Consider the following 21,171-nt stretch of genomic DNA (forward strand, 5'->3'; position numbering starts at 1 on the left):
CACAACACCCTGAAACAATGAATCTTCGGGTTAAACATCCACAAAACACAAGTCACATGTCACAACTCACAAGACACAAACAGTAGTTTAAACTGAAATAGACAAATAGTAAAGACTAAAAGAGTATAAAGTCTTAACAAAAAATAACTAAAACATCATGACAAATTCTGAAACCATCAATTTCAAACACACTGCTAGCCTGCTGCTACACATTAGTTTGCCTGGAGCTTCCAGTAAGCTCTATTGGGGTTGTTGCTGCCTCCTGTCCTTGATTGAAACTGTTTTCTGCAAAATAAATAAAATTCACATGGTTAAAAAAATAAGGTATGATTTGTCATAGCAAATTCACACTGTTTTCTAATAATTACCTCTCTCAATCTCCTCCAACTCAACGAAAATGGCGAGCTCATCTTCACTGGGATCCTTGTATAGGTTAGGTGGATCAGATTTTAACCAGTCGCTTGTGCACACCAGGGCCTCTACCATTTTTAGTGTTAATGATGCTCTAAAAGGATCGACCACTCTTGATCATAAACTAAATGCATTTTCAGAGGCCACTGTTGAGCAAGGAATAGCAAATATATCCTTAGTTAGCTTTTATAGCACTGGATAGGTTGCCTTATTGCCTTTCCACCACTTTACAATTTCAAAACTCTTGGAGAAGATGCTGACATATTTATCGGATAAGTACTGATCAACTTCATTTCTTATGCAGTTTGATTGCTCAGCCACCCTCTCCCTTGCTATCTCCCTGCTAACCTCATTGAGGCTATCCAAATCATCTACTTTCATTTCAAAATCATACAAAGAAGTCTGCTCAGCCATCTCATTTGTGTCTTGACCTCTATATTCTTCATACATCTTCATCAATATCTTCTTCAAGTCACTTTCTATCGATTCAATCACCATGGCACTTGCTTTAACTTTTCTCATTGCCACTTTAGCCCACTGCAACTTGTATCTTGGGTCCAGAACATTAGCTATCATGATCATCTTGTTCACAACCTCAAAACTGCCCCAATACTTGTTAAACTTTTCCTTCATAGAAGCAGCAACCCTCTTCAAAACTTCATCAAGATGACTCACAAGCCTTGTTAATCTCAATCTGTAATGTAATCATCTTGACAAATAAGATGTTTGCAGTCACTGTTTTCCATGCACTAAGCCTCAAAGTAGCTTTATAAAATTTCTTCAAAAAAATACATAAGACTTATGCATTCCTCTAGTCATCATAACTCGGTGGTCCAACCTTGTCCTAAAAATACCTTTTAAATGCACCATCTTCTTCTGCCATCCTCCCAAACACAACTTCATACTTTAGAGCAGTTTCTAGCATAAGAAAAGTGCTATTCCATCTTGTTATTACATCCAATGGAACATTGGCATCAGCCCTGCATTGCTCCAAAACAGCAGACTCCCTAAACTTGTCAAACCTCGAAGATGAACTCCTCACATACTTTGCATAATTCCATATCGCCGCAATCCCATTCTCCAACTCCTTCAAACCATCCTTAACTATTAAGTTGATTATATGACAAGCACATCGTAAATGCAAATACTCCCCATCAAACATCAAAGTCTTGTAGCCCCTCAACCTTCTCTTCGTGTATTGCACCGCCACATCATTAGCAGATGCATTGTCGACCGTGATGGTAAAGACTTTTGAGATCTCCCATTGCCTCAAACATTGCTCAACAGCTCTGCCAATATCCTCACCTTTGTGACTGACAATTGGACAAAAGTTTATGATTCTTTTGTGCAATTTCTAGTCAATGTCCATAAAATGAGCTATAAGAACCATGTAGTTGATGTTTTGTATCGATGTCCAAGTGTCTGTGCTGATCGATATTCTTGTGTCTGTTGCCTTCAAGCCACTCAACAAAAGCGCCTGCTCATGATTGAACTTATCCAACACACCCTTGGCAACCTGCTTTCTATTTAATATCGGCTACTCCGGTTCTAATTCAATGACAAATTCCCTAAAACCCTCCTTTTCCACAAACCTAAAGGGTAGTTCATCCTTAATTATCATCGTTATGCACTTATCATCACACCTCTTTCGGTTATACTTATGATAAGTTCTTGCTCCACTCACATTATCTACGGACAACTTGGACTATTTGGGATCAGAATCAGCTAGTTTGGGATGCAACAAGTGTTCCAAACATCTTTTGTTTACATGAGACCACATTGAGCTTGTCCCATTCCTCTTAACTGCACATAACACTTCCTCACCACAAATGTTGCAGGTGCACCACTCCGGATCGATTTCATCCGAGTTTGGCAACTTACATTTGGTAAAGTATGCCCAAAAAAGACTTTTGTTGGCTGGTTCTTTTCGTTTCTACCCACAAGAAGATTGAGGTTGTGAGCTTTGTGGCTGAGGTTCAGGGTGAGTTTGAGGATGAGATTGAGGTTTAGCTAAAGGTTGAGGGCGTTGAGGTTCAGGGGGAGGTCCTAATGGGGATGTGTGTAAGGATGCAATTCCCTCTACATTTGCGGTTGATTGAATAGATGGAAAAGAGGTACTAGTCTGACTACTCTGACATTGGGAGATTGTTGTATCCACTATGAACAAATCAAAAAAAAAGAAGACACAATTAACAACTAAGTTGAAATAAGATCATTCCTATTTACACCAAATCATGACAAGAACCAAATCATGTTAAACATTACACCAAAATGACCAAATCATGACAAGAACCAAATCATGTCAATTTGAAAAGGGCATCAGCTAAAGGAAACCAAACCGGCCAACCACACCAAAAGTGTGAAAAGGGCACCAAAGGAATGGCCTAAAAATCAAACAACCTCAAAGTAGTAGGGTTCTTAATAGCCTAAACTCCCTAAAGCAATAAAGGCTTGTGCATTATTAATAGAGATAATTTCACTTTACTACCTTGAACTTTAGGTCTAAAATCAGTTTGATACCTCATCTTTTTTTTTAATCAGTTTCATACCTAAACTTTCAAAATGACATCAATCTTGACTAAAATGACTAAAATAGCCCTGGTTAATCTTTTTACCCTCTCAGAGTTAATAATGGCAGCAGCGACGGCCGGGGGAGGAGGAGGGGCTGCTGCCGGGGCCCATTGCTGGTGGTAGGGGTGGATGTCGGCGCCGTCCATGTGGTGGATTTGGAGACAGGGAGAGAGAGAGAGGGTAAAAAGATTAACCAGGGCTATTTTAGTCATTTTGGTCGAGATTGATGTCATTTTGAAAGTTTAGGTATGAAACTGATTAAAAAAAAGATAAGGTATCAAACTGATTTTAGACCTAAAGTTCAGGGTAGTAAACTGAATTTTTTTCTTATTAATATTAAGGTCAATTTTGAAGTAATCATATATGAAAAAGTGAAAAACAAAGGCATTATATCCTCATACATAGGCGTTATATTATGGTTTGCCCACATAGTTTACTGTTTACATCACATCATCTTTGTCTTTTGGCTATCTTGCCTGCCTAATTTGCTTACAACTGATCCATCTGACTATTAATAGTAATTATAAGTTTTATGTAGTTTGAATAGAGGGCATATCTTCAAAGTCCAAACCATTATCTAGGAGACAGAGAAGGTTTCGTTTTCAACATAGGGCTAAGAAATTAAGCATGACTTTCTTTCAACATAGGGCTAAGACATTAAGCATGACTTTCTTTCGTTTTTCGTTTTCAACATAGGGCTAATATTATCTAGAGTCTAGACCATGACTTTCTTTCAACATAGGGCTAAGAAATTAAGCCAGTCTCAGCACTCAGCAGAGACGAGACAAACCTAGGAGAGAAGCTAAGGGTGTCTAAGCTAATAGATTAACAAGAGGATGGATAGCTTAAGTTTCATTAACATTAAGTTACTTTTTGCAGAATTTTCATTTGTCAAGAGTCTAAGGCTGGCATCAAACATTATATCTTCCAAACATCAAAACCATTATGAAGAACAAAGGCATCCATGATCACACAAGGCATCAAACAGTCCTAATTCCGAACATCAAAACCATTTAACTAAGAGCAAAGCATAATCATCCATCAAACACAAAGCATAATCATCTTGCTCACATCACCAACTTAAAATTCGATTATTAAGAACTTATCAAACATCCAAGAACAAATAACATATTCAAACTAAGAACTAAATAACATCCAAGAACCAAATAACATATTCAAACTAAGAACTTATCTAGGAAGGCAGGAACCATACCTTGTCTAGCTTGTCTAGCTACAGTAGCTTGCGCCCCAAGCCCTTGCCTACCTTGTGCTCCCCTACCACCTGCGCCCCTACCAATTGCGCTGCTGCTCATTCTAATCTTTTGACGACCTATTTGCTTCGATTTAGGGAGAATGAGAGATGCGATGAGCCGGATGAGGGATTGAGGGATGTGATGAGCTGATGAGGAACAAATCAAAGGACGGACTGAGTGAGTGAGTGAGGAGTTGGGAATCGATTTGGGAATTAGGAATCAATTTAGGGTTTGATAGATGAGAATTTGAGAGCGAAAGGAGAGAGCGAGTGAGTGACAGAGAGGAGAGAGCGACTGAATGTTAGGATTAGATTTCACCGGTTAGGATCCATTCTTCTTGAAATCAATGGCTATGATTAGATGATTTTTAATATTATAAAAAAGTCGGTACGGTACGGTATACCGTATTTATATAAAATTTCATACCGTTACCGTACCACGTACTACGTACAGTATGGTACAACCGTACCGACAAGTCGGTAACCGATTCCGACAGTTCGGCTGGTTTGTCGGTTGGTACGGTTAGATCGGAACAAAATGCCAGCCCTGCCCAAACTAGCCCCTACTAAAGTCATAATGCTAACAATTCACCATTTCATCGTTAAAGATGCTATGCTTATAATGGAAGTATCGAATTGTCAAAAAAAATTTAACTTGAGGTACCGAAATGTGTCCTCTTTTTAACATTAGGTTCATAATTGTCCAATCTTGTCCAAGTGTCCTCTTGTTCGATCTCCTCTGTAACCGTTGGGACGAAATTTTAAGTTAATTGTTGAAATTGAATTTGTTTAGCAATGAAACTTGTATAGATCATCTTACAACATCTCGTCTTCTTCTCTCTCATAGCTTCCTACTCCTCTTTCACAATCACACCCTCTTCTTCTCTCAAACAATCTCCACCATCTACCAAAGCCACCCTTTCAGAGTTCAGACCTTCTCTCTTTGCTGGCCCCAAATCCCAGTCTTCATCCATTGATCCCGTCCTGGCCCACCAACTCACTTTTTGCTTCAAGTTCTTTAGCCCCAAAGTCTCGGAGAAGCTTTATGGTAGAAAATTCTTAGGGTTTTGTCACTATATTCGTTGTGTTTTGTCTGTACAAAACTAGGTGACCTAGTGTAAATTGAGACTACTACTGCTATCGTCGAGCTAGCTCGGTAACGTTTTCTACAGCTCAATCTTTTCCTCTCTTGATTTATCAGATTCCCGCAAAGGAAGGCTCATGTGTGATATGAGCTGCACAACAAATATGGGTAATGAATTTAAGTGATCATCAGAAGAACAGTAAATAAGCGATGCAAAAGCTTACGGTTACAGTGACCTAGATGACCAACAATGTGTCCCACCTGTTGAGAAAATCAATTGATAACCACATGTTAGTAAAAGTGTAAAACCACGTACCACAAATGGTAAAGTTGTTAAGAGTTTAAGTGTGAAACCCTCTTACTCAAGTTCGAAACCCGCCGATGTTGATTGAAGTTTGTAGTCCAATCTATTATTGGTGGTCAAGGGGAATGAAGCATTTTGACGTGACCTCTTGGCACTTGGATCTTTATATAATATTACAAAGTTGAATACATAAGCATGAAGATGAACAAGATTCATGTCGAAACGCTTCCTACCTCAGCCATGCACCAATAATAGGTTGAGACTTAAACCCAACAAGCATCAATATGAGTAAAACAACATCTTCAAACAAGATTAACTGGCATTGTGGGGATTGGATCATTTGTTTTCAAATCAATCTTGGTGTTGGTGAAAATCTTGATGAACTTGTTGTAGGTTTAAACATCATGATTTAGAGGTTGAATATGATTTTGCTACTTTGGTTTCAATTGATGCACATGTCCGACCTTTCTCTTCATCCCTTGGGATCTCTTCTTCATAGTTGCAGCAACTTAATGAGCAAAATGATTGTTGCTAAGCTCTCATATATCCAGGGAATGCAATGTTGCTGATGACTCTTTAGCCGAACATAGTATCTCACACGAGCTCGGTTTGGTCTGCTTTGGTAACCCTCATGTTCATGCTGCTCAAGCCTTCTTAGATTGTTGTTCTAAGGCTAGAAAATCTGTCAACTGTTTTAGCATTTAGCGCATATTTTTTGTTTTGTTTTTGTTGTTCCTAGGCACTCTTTGTAATCATAATAAAACTAAAAAAATAAACAAGATTGATCGGCAAAGCTCAACATTATTTGATCTAGTGACATAGTCTCCTTTTTAATAAGTGAGAGATTGTGAGTTTGACTCACGCAGTTATAATTTACCTGATAAAAAATAAATAAATAAATAAATTGATAGGCAACCATGTTGGGCCTAAACCCCCGATGTACGCCCAAATACCAATTTTACCATCGGGTTTTCGGGTAACCCACAGCCACCGTTCTTAGTGAGACTATTCTTGGTTGCCTCAGGTTCGTCAACGATGGAACAAAGTCCATTCTTTGGTTCCGAGTCTTTCAGAAGCTCACTACAAAACTCGAGAAGGGAAATGGGTTATGGTTATCTGATCTTGCTGCTCCTTATCAATACACTGGTTCCTTTGTCTTCTGGTAAATTATACATCTTTTTCTTATCTGGGTTTTCAGTTGTCTATCAGATTTGTAAATTGATCACTCCTAATTGTTTATTTTGTTCCTATGGCGAACCTTTATGTAGACCTATAGGCATGAAATCACATTAGTGAATATATCTATTTGAAATTCAAGCTTCGGAAGTATATTGTATGTGTTGAGTATTTTGGCTGGCCTAGTCGGATTGGTTTTGTTTTGTTGTTGTCCGGGGTGAAGTTCATCCTTGTCCATTTTTGATGTCATTATGAAATCAATTGCATCATTATTTCAATGTATTGTTCGTATCACTCAAGGATTACAGTTGGATACTTTCATGCTTAATTGTAGATATTTGGTATCTTCTTCGAATTAAAGTCAAGTAGCACTCTTCTTTTCCATTGATGACATTACCACTAAGGGCTGCTCTGTAGTCTAGCACAGGCGGCAATCTTGGATTGCCGATAATGTAAGCAGTCTTTAGTCACTTTAACCACCTACGGCCTTATATAAAAGCAACGTCCCTTATTCAGTTGATATCACCAGCTTAAGCTCCTTGTTCCTATGATATCACATGTGTTTACATAGAAATGGTATAGATAAATCACTTGAATGCTTTCGGACACAGTTTGAAGAAAGCTAAGATATGCTAGATGTATTTTGAACTTGTGACGTGTAACTACTTGTACTTGGTGTTGACATGCCCTGAAGGGGTTGTATTCTTTGAGGCTGAGATTGATCATCGGTCTACTTCTACTGCCTTAACACCTCAATACAAGCTTATGGTGAAGTCACCTAGTCTGAAACGTAAAGTCTGTCAAAACAGCTGAAACGTAAAGTCTGTCAAAGCTTTGTGGGGCACCTTTGTTTCTTGTTCTCCTCGAGCAGGAATGTCACTGTCTTTCTGCATTTTCCTCCATATCATTGCTGGTCATCTACTCTGAGTTATATCCTTGAGCTTCATTTACTTGTTTAATTCAAAGTATGCGGGAAGAAATTCCTAGAACGTCAAGAACGTGTCTTTCTATGTGGGGCTAAACTTTGCACTCTAAATCGTCTAATGATACTATGTTTCCATGAAATCTATCTTCAGAAGTCCTAAGCTTGTGTCACAAGTTTGATATATATGTTGGTTGGTTCAGTTAATTAATTACTTTTCACAGTTAAATCCCAATTTAGTGTTATTTTCATAACAAGTTTTCTAATAATTCTGGTGGCACGCTAATTTGTCTCTTTTGTTCATGCTTTTTCTCCTTTTCTCTTATCTGTTTGTTCTGTATAATGATAAAGTTTTATTTAAATCCTTTTGATGCACAGGTAAATTGGACAGAGTGTGCATTTCCCAAGGTAGTCGTTTTCCTCCATTCTCTTCTGAGGGGAAGCCTCCAAAACGAGTCAGCAAGGGACCCAAAGATCTAACTCTTTGCAGGGTGTTCCGCAAAAACACTTGTTGTGATGTAGCCCAGACACATCCTGCTCTGATAGCCATTAGGAAGTTGGCTTCGTCAGGTGAAGCTAACTCAGAGTGCTTGCAATTATGGGAATTATTGGAATGTTCTATCTGTGATCCCCGCATTGGTGTACAGCCAGGACCTCCAGTTATATGTGCTTCTTTCTGTGACCGGGTCTTCAATGCTTGTTCTGGGGCTTACTACTCAACAGATGCAATAACGCAGGTATGTGGCTGATTTTCTAACTTTTGTCCACAATTTTCTTTAAAGCCCAAGTTAAAGAGAAAGGGAACGTTGGGGATGTAGTTCATAGGCAAAGGGGAGGGGGTCCATGTGCTGCTGGATTTGTCCACCTAGGAGATCTCGTGTTAAGTATCTTCTAAATTGATAGTCTACACTAGCGTGCGAGAATTGTAAATGGTGCCAATGATAATAACACTCATGGCTGTTGATCAAGTCCAGTATGGTGATATATAACTAAATAAATTATCACCTTCTAGATGCATATGAAATATCTTTTTTACTGATTTATCTGATTTCTGTCAGGTTCTAGCACCCTGTGGATTAAATGATTATGTTTGTGGGAGAGCCTCTGAGTGGATTCTTAATGGCACAGAATTCTGCCATGCTGCAGGGTTTGCTGTTAAGGGTGATATGTCTGATAGCCTGGAAGAAACATTTTGCTATGGTGGTAAAGCTAGTCTTGATTTGATTGCGGATTCATGGAAGGTTCCACAATCTGAGGTGCCCCAGAAAGTTGGGAGCTTGAGGCTGCTAGAGGAGTTCCAGGAGAGAGTGAGGGAAATGCCATATAGTGAACGAGTTTCCTGGGCTGTGGGAGGATTGGTCCTTACAGCAGGCCTGTTGTTTGTAAGGTGGGAAACTCTAATACCACAACTTTTCTGCCGTCATATTGGTATTATGGCATCGTTGAGAAGTGAAAATACCAGTCTGAGTACAATGCATTCTTTGTTCTTATAAAGCTAAAAGAGCAGTACTGATGAGTTCCCACAGTTTGCTCTATTATAGATTGTGTTTGATGGGTAAAAACACCCTAGTTTAGTGTTATATTTGTGCTTGGTTTTTTTAATTTTATCCTTTTTGGTGGACCTTTAATTTGGTTATATCTTTTTACTGGCTATGCAGCAGAAGGAAAGGTCATAACCAGCGCCACAGACAAGCTGCTTTCCAGCGTACCACTAAAAAACTGGAAGCCAAGACGTACCCCAAAGCTACTGATAGTCATGGAAATAGGAAAGTAAGTAAAAGATGAAAATGAGTTTCTGAAAATTCTTAATTTTGTCAATGTACTTCAGATGTATCAATATATTGTATGGTATACCCTTTGTTCTTTTTACTAGTTTACAAAACAGTGAATGATGTATTACTTAGATAGTTAGACTATATATTCAAGAATTTTGAGGACTCAATTCCAGTTTTAATTCCTTTCAAGATCACAATTGAAAATCTTCAGCATTGTCTTTCCTTGCATTCCACTTGCATATCCCTTGAACCATTCGATTCTCAATGCTCGTGGCATAGGGGGTGTGCCACGAGTTGGAGAAGGCGGTGCCGGAACCTGATGACAAAGCGAAAATTGATTGTTCAAAGGCTTGGCTCTTTCTACAATTGTGATTGATCTTTGTGAAGGAATCATGAATGATGTACATTCAATTGTAAGCCAAACATAGTAACTTCTTTTATGCTACTGTGCAGCATGCTAACCTCTTTCATATCACATTGCGACCACCATAATGTTCCAAGTTCGTATTACTACACGCAGTAGCCATCTCTCTCATTATTGTACTTCCTCTGTTTCGCTGTATTATTCCTTTCGAAATCTTTTTGGTCGTAGCTTACAAGCAGGATCAATCAACCCATTTTGCTAAAAATAGATCAATCAATACATGCTATCAGATAACTAATATACTTGGTCAAATACACCAAAAAAAGAGTTTCATAACAATCAAGAATCCTCTCTTTCTATCAACGCCACCAAGGTTCTTAATCTTACCGTAGCATCTTGTTGCATGGCTTTTTGTTTTGAATCTCTTATCTTCAAATCAATGCAATTTCTTATGATTATGAGCTTAATTCTGTCTCATTTTACGTGAAGAATGTATATATATGACTAGAAAAGAGGTAGAAGAAGAACAAGAGATTCAAATAGAGCAGAAATGGAGGTGTTTCGCAAAATGCCAAAACAGATGATAGTGGAATTCCTATCAAGGCTCCCTCCCAAATCTCTGATGAGATTCAAGTGCATCCGTAAGTCATGGTATGCTCTGATCAATGATCCCAAGTTCATAGACAAGCACCTCCACTCGTACAACAAAGACTCCTACACTTGCTTCCTTCTCAAGCGCACCGTAGTTCCAAGAAGCCAAACTATCAAAGAGGAAATCTTATTTTCATTCCTTTATGTTCTTAATGATCATGATGCTGAAGACAGTCACCCTCAATGTGTTGTTGAAGACATCTATATTCCGTCTTCTATGGGCCTAAAGACCAAAGGCAACATTATCGAGCTCCCTGGGTCAGATGCTATTAGAACTATATACATTACAGATCATTGTGATGGGATCATTTGTCTAGTTCTTTATACCGGACACCTTGTGTTGTACAACCCGTCGATACGAGAACTCAACATTCTTCCCCCCTCATGTCTTCACGAGTCATTCTCTTGTAATGTGGGATTCGGATATGATCCAAAATGTAAGGATTACAAGGTGGTTAACATTGTAGAATCAGGTGAAGATTCATATGATCATAACCAACGTCTGGTTATTCATCCTCCAAGGGCAGAAGTATACACTTTGGGTACTGCTTCTTGGAGGCAAATCAAGGTTGATTATTTAGAAACAGAAACTACTAGCTTTTGGCCTGACATGTATCAAATGTGCTTCAAGGGAGTTTTCTATTGGTTGGGTCATGAACAAGATAAGGAATACCTATGTTATTATGACAGGCTTTCATCTCCAAGCATTAGGGATGTAATCCTTTTGTATGACATGGGTGAAGAGGTGTTTCATATTACACTACTTCCGGATAGTTTCAAGGACCAAGGAGCAGGACAGGCTCTATTTATGAGACTAACAGAGTGGAATGGATCTATTGCTCTGTTTGGCTTTTCCTATTTAGGTCCGGAAATCGAGTCCCTTAAGATATGGATGATGGACGACTTTGGCGGTTGGACAAGACACTTGAACTATGACTCCATAATGGGAATTTATATGTCGTTGGTGTTATGGAGAAGTGACGAAGTTCTTATGGTTGCCGATGACGGACGTATAGTCTCGTATAGTCTAAGTAGAGATAGGGTTAAGTATTTTCCAATTCAAGGTGCTTGGGGAGAATATCAAGGTTTCCTTTGTGTGAATTCGAATAGCATTGTTCCAGTCGAGGGAGGCACAAAAGCTTGAGAGCAAGAATATACAATGTACTAATGTCCTGTAACTTCTCTTACCGTTTCGTGTTTGTCGAATTGTTTACCAAAACGAATGAGACTGTTTACTACGTTGACTTGAAAAATTTCGAACATGATTAGCAAAAGAAGGGACGTGTATAGTAACCGAGAGATATGTACCGTGTGTATGAACAATACGTTAAATACTTAATTTTGGATTGAAAAGTTCAAAAATTGAACTCCATTTCAAATTACGAAGTACAATTTTTTTTTTTTTTTTTTTTTGAATCAGATAATTTTGTTACTTGTACACGACTAGAAGTTTAGAAGGCGCATACATCAAATTGACCTACTCATGACCACTGGTGTAATACCCCAGATTTTCATATCAATTTCCGTATATTATTTCCGAAATTAATGAAGGATTTTGTGTGGGAAATTCTTATTAGTATGTGTGAAGTTGAAGTTTCGGGAGTTAATTTTATTAAGGAGTCTTGACTTTTAAGAGGCCAAAAGTTGACTTTGTTATCTGTAACTTATTTTCGAAAACTTCCTTTATGGAAGTTGTAGAGTTTGGCGATACGAGTTCGTAGACACGCGGCACACGTAAAACGGATGTCGTATGAGAAAGTTATGGTCAGAGGAAGTTAGTTTCCGATTTTTGGAAGGTGTATAAATAGAAAGAGGGAACCCTAATTTTCAGAAAAGCCCTCTCTTTCTCTCTCCTCTCTCCCGACCCTCCCGCGCGCACTCTCCTTCTCCGGCACATAACTCCTCCATCCGACCACCAAATTGGACGCCACCGGTTCTGTTGGGTTCGCAGAGATCTCCTCTCCACTCTTGGGGCAGCGCCGCTCATCATCGCGCAGCCTAGATGCCGCCACGAGGCGGAGGAGCTGCTACAATCTCGCTGGAGTTCTTCTTTTTTCGGCCTCCAATCGAGACGCCGCCGGTCCCGTTCAACTCACACGGATGCCCCCTTCAATTCTAGGCTGGTGTGACACGGCGTAGCAAGCTAGAGACGGAGCTCTTGGCCGGAGAAGAGCACGGTTGTGTCACCGATCGGAACCGCCGTTTGCGGTGGTGACGAGGGGCAACCCTAGGTGAGTTTTGGTCATCTCTTCCTTTTGGTTGTGGCTAGGCATAGTTTGAAGCAAGATATTAAGGTTTCGAGCCCTGAAATTGCAGATTGAATTGTGAACCCGTTTTGCTGTTTTGAGGTGTTTTCCCAAACTGGTTGAAACCTCAGATATTAAAGTTGTTCATCTTGCTTCATTCTACAAGTTTGATGTTTTCAGTTTGCCCAAATTCTGAAGTTTTGGGGTGGCACGTGGGCCCACTCGCCGCCTCCTGTGGCAGAGCGTCCGACAGTGTTTCTAGTTTCATTTTTCTGTGGTTAGCTAGCTCTTGTTGTTGTGAGCTTGTTGAGAGGTGGAAATTCTAGGTTTTGAGCAAGGATTGCATGTTAGGACTTTAAGTTTAAGCTTAGGCTTATGTGAGGTTTGAGTTTAGGTTTTGAGAATTAGTGGCAGCTTTAGTGTGTCGTTAAGTTCGACGACTTTGGAAAGTTGTCCTCTCTTGAGCTAAGGGTTAGTTTAAGGGTGTTGTGATATCCTATAGTACTTTGGTTAGTAAGGTGTTAATTGTGTGATTTTTAGGTGATTTGTGAAGTTGTGATTTGGCTTGCTCTTGTTGTTTTGTGGAAGACGCAGCGGGAGTATTAGTGAGTAAATCTCACCAAGGTTCACTTTGGACTAAATTTTTATGGTCATTTTGATGATGATTATGATGATGGTTGTGATGATGATAATGATTATGATGATGATGGTTTTGATGATGATTATGATGAGGATTGTGATGATAATATAATGATGATAAAATGATGATGATGATGATTATAATTTAAAAATTATGTTTTTGTTTGTTTTAAAATATATGAGCTTAATCGCCAACGGCTCATAGGTAAGTTAAAACAAGTTTTCCTATTATATGATTATTTTTAAGGTTCATGTGATCATAATGTTTTTTGACACGACCCACCCCGAATTTCACCCTGAAACCCGGAGTAAGTCGTGCGGGGACCACCTCCAAGGAAAATTTACTGAAAAGATTAAGAAAATCTCCCTTGCAGATGGACAACCCTAACTCGAAAATTCCAAATTACACTCTTAATTCAACACTTCCAAACATCACATAATTATCCTTCAGAAATTCTACACATAATATACAATAATCCCAAAGTATTCAGAGCTACTAAACACAAGCGGAAGCAAGAAAACACGAGTAGGTTGAACATGTAACCTACTGACGAAAACTGGCAGAAATGCGGGTGACTATGCCTCGCCTCCTACTAGATCCAACCCGAACTCTGCAGACTGGGCAATTTAAAACGAAAGGCCCAGGGGAAAACATTTAATAACGTTAGAGTGAGTGGACAAAAATAAAATAATAAATAAAATATTTATGTTTCCCCAAATTAATATCTAAGGAAAAATCGAATGCATGCCGCAAGCGATAAAACTTTTATCTCATAAAATATCGAGCCTCTCAGACTCTATAATATATGTATATATTTACACTCGTCCATACTCCCTATATAAATTCATGGGTCTATATAGGGCTACTACGCTCGCGTCCAACGCTCACGTCACGCCTTAATGCGGTGCTACATTACGCCATCAAGGTGGACAGACGGGTGTATAAATATGTGTCCATACCCCCTATATGAATTAAACACTCAAATAGGGCTACTACGCTCACGTCCAACGCTCACGTCACACCATAATGCGGCTATATGCTACGCCATTAAGGTGGACAGACACATATGGCTAGCCAGCATTTTCTATACATACTCTCTCATAAATACATATTTATATTCACCGAAAATCCCATTTTCGGTAACTCTCTAAGAGAAATAAAAGCGTCAAAATTAATTGACGTCAAAACTCCAACAAAAGTAAATGTTCAATCATGAACCATAGCATGCATATTATTTCAAATAGAAGTCCACTCACAAATTAGGCCTAAGCCTGATGTCGATCTGGGGCCTCGTCTGCTCGAGCCTCCTCACGTCCTGTTCCAAATATAATATTAATTTCCCAACCAATAATCCAATATTTAATCAAAATAGGCAAAATTACCCGAGAGCCATAAATACGCTCATCATTGCCTAACTTCGATATTCTTAAATCGGAACGATCCGAACTTAAATATCATACTCAACAGTCGTAAATACAACCTCCCCAAAATACGACTTAAATCCTACGGCCGGATTCTACATTAATTAACCGCCAAAAATACCAAACTTCGGAAATTCACAAACCTATCCAAATCTCATCCAAAAATTCCATAAATCGCATCAATATACTCCTCTTAATATTCCACACTTAAAACCCTAAAAATCTCTTAACCGGCGGCTCCGCCGGCAGCGGCGGCCGGAGGCCAATTCCGGCGACCTCCAAAACCTATGAAATTTTGACAGAATAATCCTCTCATCATGCTCTACAACTTTCCTAACTAGCACAAACACCAATTCCAAGCCTAACTAGGGCAATCGACTAAAAACATCAAAAACACCATAAAACTTTCACCTCAAATTTCTCCTTACCTAGCTCAAGAGAGAGTGAGTCCTTTTAGGGCAAGGCTGCTGGGTTGGAGGGCTACAAAACCGTACCAAGCTTGCCCGGATTGGTGGCTGGAGGAGGGAGTTCCGACGGCCGAAAGTTCGGGGCAGCCTAGCCTTTCGGGCGGCACCGCTCTCTCACGGCGGCGCTAGGGGGGCTGTCACCGGTCCTGGAAGATAGCTGGGTCGGAGGGCAACCGAACGGGACCGGAGCGGCGGCAGGTGGTGGCCGGACGGCGGCGTACGGACGGCGAGAAGTTTCCGGCGGGGGAGAGGCTCGGGAGGAAACCGGGAAGAAAAGAGGAAGAAAAAGAAAGAATAAAAAAACTAGGTTTGGGCCTTACACCCCAAACCGGTCCATCCTTTTAAACAACCCAAATCCAAAAATAAAACACCCCGAAAAAATAAAACCCGAATAAAAATTACCTTTTACTAGCTAAAATTTACTATTTTTACCGTCGTCGTATTTTCCTCATACGAATAATCCTCCGCACATAATCGTCCCCGAAACCCCTCTAGGGACCAATTAAAATATTAACTCAATGATCGAGACGGTAAAATTCTTATTATAATCACGCTAGTAAATAAGGTAAAAATATAAGGGTCGGGATGTGACATTTTTAGCTATTGATAGATTATTCTTGTGGGAATATCTATGTTTGTTCATATAAATATATCTATGTGGAAGGATATAATTTTTATGATGTGCTCCTTGTGTTGATTGATGATGATTTTATTATATTGTGATTTGTTGTTTAAATAGTCAAACTGGGTTCCAAACCTTTAATCGGGTGATTGGTTACGGTTATAATGCTATTATTATTTTTTGATTTGATATTAGATAGTCAAACCGGGTTCCAAGCCTTTAATCGGGTGATTGGTTACGATTATGATGATTCTACTCTATTGTGATTTGTTGTTTAAATAGTCAAACCGGGTTCCAAGCTTTTAATCAGGTGATTGGTTACGGTTATGATGCTATTATTATTTTGTGATTTGATATTGGACAGTCAAACTGGGTTCCAAGCCTTTAGCCGGGTGATTGGTTATGGTTAGGAATAGAGCTCTAGTCCGTCTGTCGGTGTAGGTCATGAGAGGTACCTGAAGGTATCTGGGACCAATGGGTACATAAATTGTTGTTGTAGGTCATGAGAGGTATTTATTAATATTTGGGACTCATGGGTACATGTATATTTGTAAAAGTATTGGTTATGTGGTTTTAACATTGTGCTTAATCGTTGTTAATTAAATTTCTTGTTTTGAGTATCTCCTAAACTATGCTTAATGCAGGAGATTTTCAATTTTATTTGTGTGATTTTTAGTGGAATTTCTTAACTATCATTTTTGCAGGATTCACTTATGATTTTAATTGTTTTTGGAAATTGTTGTGTTTTCTTAATTTCTCTTTTTTGAATTTTCTTGTTTGAAGCGATTCCTGAACTAAGTTCTAAAGCATGAATTACCAGTTTTATCTTATGTAATGTTGGATTTAGTTATTTTTGGGAGTTACTCATACGAGCTTTTTAGCTTATCGGGTTTGTTGTTTACAACCCGGTGTACCAATTCATGGTGTAGGGGTTAGACCTGCAGGTGATGATCAGCAAAGTTGAGGCAGAGGCATAGTAGCTGGGTTTTAGATGTTGTATTTTTTATTTGTATATTATTCGGTTTGTTTTTTTAAGCGTATATGAGCGTCCTTATTTTACTAGACTTTTGAAGTTAATGTAATTAAGGAGATGTAATGTATAACTCAAAGATGAGTTTTGTTGATATTTACTTTTCCAGTTTTGAGTTTAATTTGGAAGTTGTTGATCAGGTTTTAGGAGTGATATTGTGAGTTATATCATGCCCAAATTTTTGAAATTTATCCTTCGAAAATATTGGGGTGTAACAACTAGAGTAGATGCCAACACAAATAACAAAATGACAATCAACCCTCATTTCAAATACGCTAATTTGAAATCTATTACAAGAGATCTCCAACTACTCATATCTAACTGCCATGTAGCAATAATACTAGTCGCTTGCGAACCTCAATTAGTGTACAATTAAATAAATCAAGAATTAAACAGAAATAATCTTCCATCACTTGTCTAGGAATGATCAAGGAGATTGAGCTACCTCCTTGCCCTTACTTTTAGAGTTAGCGGCACACCAAACTTCAGAGGTAGTAAGATGCGACAGAGAGGTACTCGGCTTCTTGTATGGTTTGAGAGGCCTTTGTAACCATGTGACCCCATTCTCTACCAAGAACTGGGTTAGGTTTTGAGCCCCACGGCCCAATCTGATCTGGGCACCCAACAAGAGACCCATAGCCCAACCGTCACTAACACCTACGTCTTCAGTAGTTCTGACCAAGGATGGCTAACCGTTGCCGGCACCGGTGCCCAAAGGGATGGGTTCTTAGCGCCTTTCGTTGATGGTCATCCCAAAAGCAATGACCTTCAACACTTATCGGTGCCCAAAGGGATGGGCGTCATTGTAAAGCGTCGCACGTCTAGGTTTGAGCCTTTTCGTCTGATTTCATGTCTCGTCGTTGAGCTCCGTTGTCGGCATCGTGCGTCGGGCTTCGAGCATTGTTAACGGGCTTTTCTCTTGCGTTTGTATATGAGAGAGAGACAGAGAGAGAGAGAGAGATGCGTAAATTTGTTATGAAATTGTGTGTTTTGGTTATTTTACAGTTAAAATTCGGGTCAGTCCTACAATTATGTTTTGGGTTATGTTTTGGGTCTGAACTCATGTTCTTACTGATATAAATTAAGTGAGTTTTTTGTGCTTTGATATTTGGTCATCATGTACTACTATGTCAAAAAATGTACTCGATACATTAGAAAGAAACTATAACAAACAAGGAATTAAGAGGATGGGTAAGCAGAATTGAACAATAATAGTGAATAACCTATTAATATACAATTCCATATAAATATCATTCTCAAACTTCCTCGTCTGGGAAAGAATGAGAAACTATATCGCTGCAATTATCTTGCATAACATCGTTGTTACCTCCCTTGATCGAAACGATACTATTAACATAAAATGCAGCTTCATAGTTACGTAGAGAAACGCCTTCCATAGGAAGATACTTACACTTTTTTGTACGAGAGTCATAAAAGATTACTACACTCTGATCCATACCAACATAAAGAAATTGATCGTTCTTCCCAGCAAATGCCAATGGAGAATAAATGCTCACAGCCGGCTCAAAGGTTAAGTATTTTATCCAAGAACCTTCAGTAGCACCAATTTCATCTAGCACCCATATGTCTGTGGAGTTCTCAATATTCCACCCGGAAATGGCAATGGATTCATTCCACAATCCAAACACCTTACAGCTCAAATTTGGAGATGATAATACGTGAAACGTCTCATCAGCTAAATGAAACGAAATCGTACAATCCTTGGGGCATTCGAAAACCTCATCTTCATCAGGTGTATAACATATCACTGTTTCGTTCGGATATTCTTTTGCACACCAATAAATTATTCCCTTACAATGTGTAGAGTTCACTGCGTAAATCTTCTGCAATGGCCACGCGGTAACAGTGTCCTTGACCAAATTATTAGTCTTGATTTCTTTCCAATAATTTGTGACGAGGCTGTATACTTCTGCTTTTGGAGGATGAATTATAACACGATCATCATCGATGAACTCTCGTTCATTTTGCAAAATTCTAACAACTTTATAAGTTTTGGATGTGAGATCATACCCAAATCCCATGGCAACTGTTGGCTCGACATCAGTTCTGAAGTCAGGGGAAGAGAGAAGAAGATTTGACACAGGAAGAAGCTTGAATTCCTTGATAGCCGGATTGCATAAAACAACTTTTTCTCGCATGTCAGATAAACAAACGATCCCATCGCAATGACCTAAAAGTTCTACCCTCTCGTACCCATAGCGATCAATCCTCATTAGACGCATTGAAGGTGGTACGTGGAGGTCCTCTATAACAGTATCAAGGTGATGCTCCTCCGCATCTTCTTCATCATCATCATCATCATAGAAGAGATTAAACAATGACAACACTACATCCTTTTTGCCAGTGTTCATGTCTCTTAGGACAAAACGCTTGAAAAGGATGGTGATGAAGGATGACAGTTTGTTGTGCTTCGAAACGGAGAGGTGCTTGGTGATGAAGTTGGGGTTGTTGATCAAGGCATACCAGGAAGTATGAATGCACTTGAATCGCATAAGAGATTTCGCAGGGAGCCTTGACAATATTTGCACCATCATCTCTTCCGCCAATTTGGACAACTTTGCCATTTTTGTTTGCACCTCCTTTTCGAGCTAGTATTCTTCTTCTTTTCAACTTATACACATTAACCATGTATGGAAAAGATGGTGCGGATCAAAATCCAGTGTTGCTTGAAATTGCTTCGCTACATAAACATTCGCAAGATATAATGATATGTTTGATGAAAAAAACAATGAAAAAATAAATCTCAAAGTTGTTCAAATTAGGTGAAATTTGAAGAGAAATAAATTTTGCTTTCGATTAAGTCTAGAAAAATAAGTTGATGGATGAGAGTGATATATAATTGTTAGGCACCGATTTTCTTGCTTGACCACTGGTTAGTGATGGTTTGTTTAGTTTTAATAATTTTTTTTCCTATACCGTAGCATATCATAAATAACGTACTACAACCACTAAGAGCAACTTTAGCAGACTCTCTATTTTAGCTTTTAGCTATTTTAGAGAGCGTGTTGAGTTTTTTTTTTATATTTTCAGAGCTCCAGCAGACTTGTCAAAGTTTAGCTATTATGACTTTTAGCTATCTCGCTAGCTAAATATAGAGAGCGAGATGACTCAGATGAGGCTAGCTATAATTTAATATATTTCTTGTAAGATATTTTATGTGATATATAAATATATATTTAAACTATTTAATTTCTATTTAAAGAATAATGTTGATGTAATGCTAGCTAAAATAAAGAGCATTAATACAGCCACATTTCTAAAGTGGCTAGCGAAAATGACATTTTAGTTAATTTGTCTAAAATTTAACTTAAAATGGCTAACATTGTTAAAAATGCTTTAACAAAAACAAATTTTTTGTTCCCACTAGCCAAAAAAATGACCAAAGAGGTTAAAAACATAAAACTTCTCGAAACATTGGAGATAACACGGTCTCTCGTACCCCTCTAAAGCCCCCTTATTGTAGATACTCGGCATTGTCGGCAATATCAAATCACGTAATGTCCCACCTTATGGCGGTGTCATTGGACGGACCAAAGAAGGCCTTAAGGAAAATATTTCTTTCTTTGAATCTAAAAGAATTATGCATGTACAATACAAAATTTTTCATAAAATTTAAAGTATGATGCTGAATTTTTGAACGAACATTTTGACGAAATGTTTGAAAGAACTTCATACTCAATTATTCATTGTAGTCCTCTTCAATTAGGGTTAGAAGAAAGCTTGTTGCCTTCTTCTCTTGTTCTCGTTCGTTTGCGATGTGGCGTTGACGCCTTAGGCCTCACCAACGAGCGGCATGCATGTGCAGTTGGACGGGATGTGGGTTTTGGTTTTCGGCCTATTGATCAGAGAATGCAACGAAGTGGGTCTAAGGTCTTGTTTGGTATAGCTTCGCTTAAAAAAAATCAACTTCTATTTGAACTTTTAGATTTTTATAGTGTTTGGTAAATTAAAGAAAAACAGCGTTTAACAAAATATTACAAGTCATTGGCAACAGATTTTAGAAACAACCTCATGTTTATTTTTAAAAACAGTTATTATTAAAAACACAGAAAAATAATATTTTATATCTTAGCAGCATTTTTGAAAATAATATTTACCAAACTCTTTTAATTCACAATTAATTATTGTCATAGTACAACAGTTTATTTTAAAAGTCGTAGTAATATCAAACTAGCCGTAAGTCATTTGGATCTTGGTTTACGTCGGTGACTGCA

At 38.6% G+C, this 21,171-nt stretch overlaps 3 protein-coding genes and 1 pseudogene across 4 annotated transcripts in view; 2 read left to right on the forward strand and 2 right to left on the reverse strand.

Annotated features, from left to right (window-relative positions):
• LOC101308699 overlaps positions 1 to 486 on the reverse strand; it is an 8,763-nt pseudogene extending 8,277 nt beyond the window's left edge. Inside the window, exons 1-3 of the transcript XR_185092.1 lie at positions 369 to 486; positions 222 to 285; positions 71 to 92 (exon numbers count right to left, since the gene is read on the reverse strand). The product of XR_185092.1 is annotated as an uncharacterized LOC101308699 (transcript). The remainder of the gene's footprint in view (positions 1 to 70; positions 93 to 221; positions 286 to 368) is intronic.
• A 6,155-nt stretch (positions 487 to 6,641) lies between these two features.
• On the forward strand, positions 6,642 to 9,903 carry LOC101299595. The gene is made up of 4 exons (XM_004302226.1): positions 6,642 to 6,784; positions 8,099 to 8,457; positions 8,779 to 9,107; positions 9,379 to 9,903. The coding sequence occupies exons 1-4, from the start codon at positions 6,658 to 6,660 to the stop codon at positions 9,503 to 9,505; spliced, it is 942 nt and encodes a 313-aa protein (XP_004302274.1). The 5' UTR covers positions 6,642 to 6,657; the 3' UTR covers positions 9,506 to 9,903.
• Positions 9,904 to 10,409: 506 nt separating this feature from the next.
• Positions 10,410 to 11,654, forward strand: LOC101309277 (F-box/kelch-repeat protein At3g06240-like). The gene has a single exon (XM_004304841.1). It carries the CDS (start codon positions 10,410 to 10,412, stop codon positions 11,652 to 11,654), a length of 1,245 nt encoding a protein of 414 aa, XP_004304889.1.
• A 6,538-nt stretch (positions 11,655 to 18,192) lies between these two features.
• LOC101309569 (F-box/kelch-repeat protein At3g06240-like) lies at positions 18,193 to 19,521 on the reverse strand. Its single transcript, XM_004304842.1, has one exon. It carries the CDS (start codon positions 19,519 to 19,521, stop codon positions 18,193 to 18,195), a length of 1,329 nt encoding a protein of 442 aa, XP_004304890.1.
• Positions 19,522 to 21,171: the final 1,650 nt, after the last annotated feature.

This window comes from Fragaria vesca, linkage group LG6 (genome assembly GCF_000184155.1).
Source record: "Fragaria vesca subsp. vesca linkage group LG6, FraVesHawaii_1.0, whole genome shotgun sequence".
NCBI lineage: Eukaryota > Viridiplantae > Streptophyta > Magnoliopsida > Rosales > Rosaceae > Fragaria > Fragaria vesca.

Excerpts from the sequence above, each read along its gene's own strand:
- LOC101299595 (XM_004302226.1), top strand. The coding sequence starts at position 6,658 with ATGGAACAAAGTCCATTCTTTGGTTCCGAGTCTTTCAGAAGCTCACTA. Across the intron at positions 6,785-8,098 it reads ACTGGTTCCTTTGTCTTCTG|GTAAATTGGACAGAGTGTGC; the intron begins GTAAATTATACA and ends TTTGATGCACAG. Across the intron at positions 9,108-9,378 it reads GCAGGCCTGTTGTTTGTAAG|CAGAAGGAAAGGTCATAACC; the intron begins GTGGGAAACTCT and ends CTGGCTATGCAG.
- LOC101309277 (XM_004304841.1), top strand. The coding sequence starts at position 10,410 with ATGGAGGTGTTTCGCAAAATGCCAAAACAGATGATAGTGGAATTCCTA.
- LOC101309569 (XM_004304842.1), bottom strand. The coding sequence starts at position 19,521 with ATGGCAAAGTTGTCCAAATTGGCGGAAGAGATGATGGTGCAAATATTG.